The sequence below is a fragment of the Gallinula chloropus genome, assembly GCF_964237585.1.
Source record: "Gallinula chloropus genome assembly, chromosome: 2".
Taxonomy (NCBI): domain Eukaryota; kingdom Metazoa; phylum Chordata; class Aves; order Gruiformes; family Rallidae; genus Gallinula; species Gallinula chloropus.
The window spans coordinates 156,444,384-156,452,947 of NC_140086.1; the positions used below are offsets into that span (position 1 = coordinate 156,444,384).

Below are 8,564 nucleotides of genomic sequence, written 5' to 3' on the forward strand. Positions count from 1 at the left end.
ACCTGACACGCTGTTTCCATAGTGCCACATCAACTTACTTTCAAGACCGCAGCCGAGGCTATGAGCATTCAATTCCTTTCAGATGCATCCACATTTAGCACTGGCCCAAACAGTTTATGGGAAGATCAATGTAATCTACTCTGAGCACCAGAGCAGCCTGAACAAGGTACTATTAAAAACAGATAAACTATGAACAGCTGCTTAATGAGCCCCTTCATAAATACACACTCCTCATTATCAGCTGCAAGATCTGTTTTTGAACCTTCAGGTCTGTATGATACAAAGCTCATCAGTAAAATGGCAAAGTGGATGTCAGAGAATCACAGACTCCTAGGGGTTGAAAGAGACCTCAAGAGATCATCACCCAAAGCAGGGTCCCTAGGACAGTTTGCACAGGGAGGCGTGCAGATGGGTCTTGAATATCTCCAGAGAAGGAGACTCCACAACCCCCCTGGGCAGCCTGTCCCAGTGCTCTGTCACCCTCACTGTGAAAAAGTCACCTTGGGCTTCTCAGAACGTTGTGCACCTGCACTGGCTGTCACTTTTGGAGTTCTGCAGTACAAACTGGGTTTGCATCACAGCTTCCATGGTTTTATTTCCACCCATCGATACAGCACAGGAAGAGACAGGAAGGTCAAGCAGCATAAACACCAACCAAAATCTTACTGAAAGGTTCTCTCACCCAATTCACTGTTGTCATCCACCAAAATAATTTCATGGAGAAGGTGGGCAGGAGTGCGATCCAGGACGCTATGTACTGTGCGAAGGAGGGCAGAGAGGGCTTCATTGTAGAAACATATAATAACACTGGCAGATGGCAGTTCAGAAGGGTAGGACTTCTCTTTACATCTACAAACAGAAATACAGAAGTTACTGCTATTTTCAGAGGGATTTCCATTTCACAGAGTCACAGAATTGTAGGGATTGGAAGGGACCTCGAGAGATCATCAGGTCCAATCTCCATTGAGCCAGGTCACTAGTGAAACTTTGTAAACAAGCAAACACTAAACACATAGGAAGAGCCTTTAACCTGAACATAAAGAGTCTAGGTGTATAACATCTACAGCAGAGCTCAGCACAGTAAGTTATTTCTCACATAGTATAGACAAGTATCATTGCCACCTATTACAGAACAGAGGACTCAATGGATTGAGGTGGGAGTGAGAATCACGGAGCCTCAAGACAAACAAGAGAAAATGCTAAGGGCTTGTTTCAGCTGTCAAAACACTGCCCAGTACCCTCAGGGAGCTCAGACAGATACAGGAATGGCAAATATTAAATGAGACCTGCAAAAACCCATAACTAGAGACTGGGTTGGATATCCCAGAATACCTCCAATAGTGCTAAATGCCTATTTAGTCATGGCTGGGATTCAGCCTGCGGATTAAGATATTTAAGTCTAGTCATTGCTGTCGGTGGAGTATAGATAGTGCTTAGCTCACCCTAATGCTGACAAGTGCATTTTGTCAGGTGAAGAACTCTCCATGCTCTGTTAACTGTACTGACTGGATCTCCACTAATTATAATAAAGGCAGACAACTGACTCACACCTGAGTTTAAGCATTTTAATCTGCAAGATGAATCCCACACAAAGCAGATAGTCATTCATTCTTTCTCCTTACTTTCAAATTTTGCCCACACTTCTAACAGGGCACAATATCTCAGACTAATGCCCTTTGAAGATGCCAGGCATGAGGGAATCCAACAAAAACAAGAAACTATGAATGAAACCCCAGAAGTATACAAGAAAAGACTTCATTGACTTGGAATGAACTTAGCTCCTGGGAGAGACATTTCAACAAGTACGATTCATTACATTTACCCACACCAGAGAAACCACTAAAAAAACAGATGCAGGTTTATTTAGTTTTCAGTTCTGTGTTAGATATTTTTTGTTGTTACAGCAGTGGGGTTTTTCTGCCCCCTCTGCATCAGAGATTATAGAAAAAAAAACGTGTTTAATAGAAAGTATTCAGAGCAGCGCAATCCAGATACCAAGCAAGGACTTCAACTAAGAAACAGAGAGCCTTTGTCATCAGTCATTCATCTACTTTACCCTCCACAGACTTACAACATAGTACATAAATTAAAGTCTCTCATTAAATCGGGCACTGGAACACTTAAAGTCCATCTTTCAAAGGCACCAAACAAAATTATAGCATCTCTTCTATTAGTTAAAGCACACTATATTAGTTTTTTTTTTTAAGCTTCATTTTGAGATATTCAGTGCTGCAAGTAAAAGAGTACACAGCTGGCAAGATGAAAGAGACCCAGTACATGTACTCTTAGTATCGCTAGAAAAAAAGTTTGATTCCTAGGTCTTTCCCATTTTATTTTATTCAAAGCGATTTCAGAATCTTGTTTCTATCAAAATAGCTCTCTGCCAATCCTGCTATTCAAAAAAAAAATATTGAATTGATAAAATAGAAGTTTGAATAAATTTATATCCAACCTGGTTCTTCATTAAATATCCTTAAAGTGAATTATAAATCAAGAAAATAACTTTGCTTTCAGAGAGTAGCAGTCTTTTTTTTATTCTTCCACAAAACTTGGCTTCTGTGGGGTTTTACCCACCACATACCTTTTCCTGCTTGCAAAAAAATCAATGCTCCAGAAACAATATTCAGTCAAAAAAGACAGAATAGACCAAAGAATAAAAATCCTAACCTTAGGCACTCCTGTTTAAATAGCTGAAAATGTGCCTTCAGCAACAGAGGAAGCTGAAATTGTATCTAACAGAAACACTGTACCAAACATGTTAGATACTACATCAAGTATAACATAACAAGACCTCAAGCACATGAAATTATACCATATTCTCTACAGACGTTAGCACATACTTTGTATCTCTTGTATCAGGCACCTCCCTGTGGTATCCCAGCCGATTACTGATGAGCATATTGAACGCATGCTTCTGATAGCCCAAGTCTCTCACTTCCTGATCTTCTTCATTAAAAATCATTCCTGCAAAAAACACACCAAGATACATTAACAGGCTCAAAAAATATCCTTTAGAAGCAATCAGGGACTAAAATGTGTGTTTTAACCTCCCCTAAACCTCAAAATCTTCTTCAAAAATCCCTCTAGTTTTGCAAAGTATATTTTTGTGTAACTATTTTTGTTACTGCTCCCAACCAGGTAGTACTTACCAGTAGCCTTTTCAGCTGTAATAAAATTAAATCATTCTCCAAAGATTGATGGCTCCATTGTGTTTACTGCCTTAAGAGACACACCACCACCTTCACTGAAATGGCCTCTAATTCTTAGCATCACTAAAAAAACCAACATCAGCCATGCAACAGAGGATATACACTGTGGCACACAGTGCATCAGCACCTATCTACCCAGATGAAGGGTCTGTAATGGGATTTTTGAGAGAGAAAAGACATTTATAAAGACAGAAAAGCCCTCACAGTAGAAGCTCCAGTTTCACATGGTTTTCTCAAGTCTATAGTAACACAAAAATAGGTATGGAAAACCTGTAAATATCTTGTTTACATCACCTGGGACTTAGCAAGTACAATAACAACAGAGCTATCTGTTTTATTGTTTATTTTAGCAGAAGAAACAACTGTTGTTGAGGATGGGAGAGGCAGCAGTTGCTGGTAAAAATAAGTACAGTGCTAGAGGCCAAGGTTAAAATCCTGAATGCCACGCTGCTCGCCTTGATCCAGTGCCAGGGGCTGCTCTCTCAAGGAGCCATATACTCACCAGCACGCACAGGAACAAAGTGTGATGGTGCTTCACCCAAGTCTTACAGAAAAAAAACGTGGGAAGGAGGGAAGTGGTAGCCACTGCCTGTGTCTGCTAGCCACTTCGACAATCCACGCAGTAAAGCAATGGCTTTTTACTGTTCAGTTGGCTGCAGGGAATGAGATGGATATATCCTCTGGAGCTATTACCAAGCTACAGAGGCAATTTTACTGAAATTTCAGTACAAGTGAGCACAGATCACATAATTTATCACCAACCACACTGTCCATCATCTCCATATGGTTCAAAATCTGCAGAAAATAAGGAGGTTCCTCATTCAATGGTACCATACCTCTGGGATAATGTTTCATATAATCATAGACTAATTTAGGTAAGAAGAGACATCTGGTTTAAACCTCTGCTCAGAGCAGGTCCAACTAGATGAGGCTGCTCAGAACTTGTCCAGTTATGTTTTTTAAGCCTCCAGAATTTCCAAGGATGGAGACTCTACAACCTTTTCACCACTCTTATCACACCCCTCCTCAGATGGACAGGGCAGAGAAAATATGTGCTGTAAGGACAAGGAGAGCTCACTCACCAATTACCATCACAGTACAATGATGGCAACGCAGCAGATGGTTCTGCACAAATGTTAAGACAAGTAGGAAGTGCCAGGTATTGATATCTGCTCAGCCATTCCCGAATACTCAGTCATGGTAACACTCTGACTCTGGGTCAGCTTAAAACATTCCCTTTATATAAAGCCTGAGCTTAAGAACCACATACCAGATGTTTCATTCTACAATCCACCCATAACCAACCACTAAGTACTTTTTTATGATCTTCTGAATATAGACAAGGAGGAATGCTAATATTTTTAAAGCATTCTCATGAAATACAATACCCAAAATGCAAGCAAAAGGCCTAGAAGATTTCAGCCCAAATAGCAGATAAAAGCCCATGGGAAATAAGGGCTTTGCAATCAAAAGATCAGTTTAGGCTTTGCTGCTATGTAGCAAAACCCTTATTTAAAAAAGAAGAAAAAAATACTACCAGATGACAGTTTGGCTTTGGCTATCATATGACAATATTTTTCATTATTTTTCTCTATTTTCTCTGTGTATTTATCATAGCTCTACCCTAGATAGACAGAAAGCCCTTTCCTGCAGCACCTGACCTAACAGAGAGCCAGCTGTCTCCTGATGATTCATGTAGAATTTATCCTGGCACTGTAATTCCCCTTGGCTTTCACCAACCAAACCAGTCACTTGGTTTGAAGATCAAGGGACTTCAGTTAAAAAGGTCCAATTTCTTTCCTGGCCAGTCTCGAATAATTGGAAAGAAATGGCCACCCCTGGACTGGCCTTGCCCTCACTTGGCTCTCGTGCTTTTTGATGTGAGCTGATAAACATTTGTAATGGCACAGGGCAACATGGGTTGGCTTTTCCCCTCTATATTCACACAGGCATAATGACCAACTCAGAATCTGAAGTTTGGTGAAGTTCTGTAAACTCCTGAAGCTGGTGATCCAGTGCTCATCCAAAGTAATGACAGAGTACTTCAACCAGACAGGAGTATTCAACTCCTGCCATAATTCCCAAAGCAGCAGGCACTGATAGCACAGCACTCAACACCTGCTTCCAGGCTTACAGCACGTTTGCAGGGCAGTATGTGATGTGCTGCAGTTCCCACATCTGAACACAACAGTGAACACTAAGCTGTAAGCAGTGAAATACACAAGCAGTTAAATATACAAAGCATTTAGTTTGGAAGGCAAGCTTGGAAAACAAACCCAAATCACCTCACTGAGGAAATATGCTTCAATGAAACATGCAGACATTTGATGGTGCAAAGTAAGCAGGATTTGGCCCTAACCTCTGCTGTCTCAATAAATCTTTCATTGGAATTTGTCCCACATGCATTTTTTGTGGATGATTTCATACTCCAAGGATATTCTCCAAATCAATGGGTCCTCTTTCTTGTGTATTGCTATCAAGCTACTTTTAATTACTGCATATAGGCAGAGTTTTTCTGTGGCTAATAAAAATCCAGGTAGCTGAGCCCAACCAACACAGAATTAAGATATGAAACAAGCATACACCAAACCTTCCAAAAGCATGAACAACATCAAGGGTAGACACCTTACTGTAATCCAGTCCTCCTCATTAGCCCTTATAAAGCACAGCTATAAGTGTTAGGAATAGCATATTTTGGATTAAACACAACAGAATAAATTTCACCTAATTCCTAAAGAAGAGACCCACTAGTATCACCTGCATTTAACAATAAACAGTTCATTACACAATTTTCCCTGTGATCCTTTAAAAAAAACAAATAAACAAACAAATAAACTTTATCTCTTCTATTGTTTTAATAATTTTGTCACCAGCACTGAAAACCACTTACCCATTTCAGGAGAGAATTCTACCTCCCCCTTAATTGGGTCCTGGATATGATTTCGAAGAGGATTTCCTATCTTATTCTCTTTCTGCTGCAACTCAGGTTTATGAACAGGCCCTCGTGTAAAACGGGGGTAGAATTTTTTTGGAAAGGGCCTCTGAGGTTCCAGCCCCTTGACGGGCACATTCTTGAAGGATTGGTTCTCTTCACTGAAGTTGAAATAAACAAAGAGCAGAAGTGTCCAGGTCACAGATGTGAAAAGGCACCCATAGCAGAAATAGCGAAGTGTGACACTTCCCATTGTAGACTTAGCATCGTTGAGGACCCATTCTCAATTACCTGAAAGAGAGCAAAACCACACATTTTGAGAACACTGCCTGTTACCTCATCAGGTCCCTACATTAGGAAATGCATTCCATAGGTTGCACTTCCACCAAATGATTTTTGGAACTTTAAAATTTTAAGCACAAACTTTAACAAAATCCCTTTTCACTTTCCCATTTAAAAAATAAACATGACTAGTTTGTACAACCTGTGCAGATACCCCTGCTTTCAAATGGGCAGCAATCACTAAGAGTCCAGTGACACATCACAGCTAAAGGTAAAAATGATTAATTGTGCCCCATAATAGTTATATAATTATCTCTCTTCATCAACAATAGGTGCATACATCTACATAATTTACAGTATGCCTGCATTCATTTAAACATACCACTACAACTAAATATACTACACTTAGGGAATGGCTTCTTCACAGAATGGTTGAGGTTGGAAGGGACGTCTGGGAGTCACCTTGTCCAACCCCCTTGCCTAAGGAGAGCAGCCTTAAGCCAGCTGCCCAAGACGTGGTCCAAACATGTCCGTTTTTGTAGTTCCTATCCTAAAGCACAGAGTGAGGCATCAGAGACTCAGAAAGCTACATGGTTCAGTCCTCCTTGCTCCCAGTCATCACTAGCATCACAGAAATTCCAGAAATCACTGCATGCATTAACACCACGTAACATCAAGATAGTTACATCTACAGATACTCTGCAGAAGGAAAGGAAACAAACACATGACAGGCAAAGAGCAAAAAGCTCTGAGGTTCCTGGAGCTTTGCGGTCTCTGCAGAAGAAGAGCTTCTATAATCCCTGGAGGAGATGTCCACTTAGAGCTGGGAGGAAGGACCCCAGCCCAGTGTTTTACTTTAAGCACCCATCCACTAACACAATTTCCCCAAGCCAAATGAAAAAATTCTTTTGTAAGCAAATCCCTGTAAGTTAAGCATATGAAGGTGGTGATAACACTTTATTTATAGCCCAGGAGAATCAGGTAAGCTTTCTAAAACTAAAAAAAACTTAAAAAAAAAAAAACAACCCCAAAACTATACAGCTCAGGTCCCAAAACTGAGAAAAACACTAACTCAAAGAATTAGTTTTATCTCATCATTTTCTAAACACAACAAATCCTTCACATAGTAACAAAAAGTCAGGAAACCATTTAATCACCTTTTCATTAGCAAAACATTTGTTTTAAGAAAACAAGGTATTGGAGTGGGAGTCAAGGGTTTATGCTGATGCATTTTTCAGACTTTTCAAAAGTAGGAAACTACCAGAAGTCCTGAGGTCAGCTTGGCAAAGAACAAACCACAACAACACTTACGAGTACAAACAGATTATCCCTTCTCAATATGGAAAACTACTAAACAGAGGTAGAAGGTGTTCATGATCCCAAAGAAACCTATAAAGTTCCCACTTATTTTGGCAATGTAATTCTGAGTCCTAAGTGACTTGCATGCAAAAAGAGCACACGTCAAAAATGTAACTCTCATTTCCCAGACTGCAGCAGGTCATTGTCTCCCTTCCAAAAATAAAATATCCACAAAATAAAAATAAAGGAAGAAAAAAAAATGCCACAAACTTCCTGAAAAATCATTATTCTTACCACATCAAACCCCCTCACTTTTGCAAGGCAACAATCTATGCAGCAGTAAAGCTCAAGGAGCTTAAAAAGGTTTTAAAGAGGGTTTAAACCTCATACTGACCCTGTGCATACAGATAATTGCATCCCCTGTGAAACAGGCTCTTTAACACTGTCACACAGAAATCCTGATGTTTAACTGTAGGGCCATGAAATTAGTCAGGCAACAAACACTCTGGGGCACAAATGATTCAAAACCCCCTCATTATTGCCAGTAGAATGAGTTACCAAGTTGGAGAGGTACAGACCACCAATCCCCAACACCTTCCTCCCTGTGCAAAGAGTGGTCAATGACTGTATCAATATGGATCTAAGCTCAGAAAAAACACGTGAGGCAGCAAAGGAGCAAGATTCAATAATATCCTCTCATCATAATAGTTCTTAATGCCAGACAGCCTGCAGACAATTAATACTTAGCCATAAAAGATGAGCTGGGTGCTTGCCAGGGATTTTTTGTAGGGCCCCAAGGAGGCCACTTGCTGTAAGACTTGTCCAAGCCTCAGATACTGCTC

General features: G+C 40.3%; 1 protein-coding gene across 2 annotated transcripts in view; it reads right to left on the minus strand.

The window, feature by feature from the left end:
* Positions 1-6,394, minus strand: part of GALNT11 (polypeptide N-acetylgalactosaminyltransferase 11) — a gene marked incomplete at its 5' end in the record, with an annotated part of 36,970 nt that extends 30,576 nt beyond the window's left edge. For both annotated transcript variants that reach the window (XM_084260848.1, XM_084260847.1), the window contains 3 exons: positions 683-849; positions 2,841-2,964; positions 6,100-6,394. In XM_084260848.1, the coding sequence (XP_084116974.1) occupies positions 683-849; positions 2,841-2,964; positions 6,100-6,394 (586 nt within the window). The remainder of the gene's footprint in view (positions 1-682; positions 850-2,840; positions 2,965-6,099) is intronic.
* Between the last annotated feature and the right edge of the window lie 2,170 nt (positions 6,395-8,564).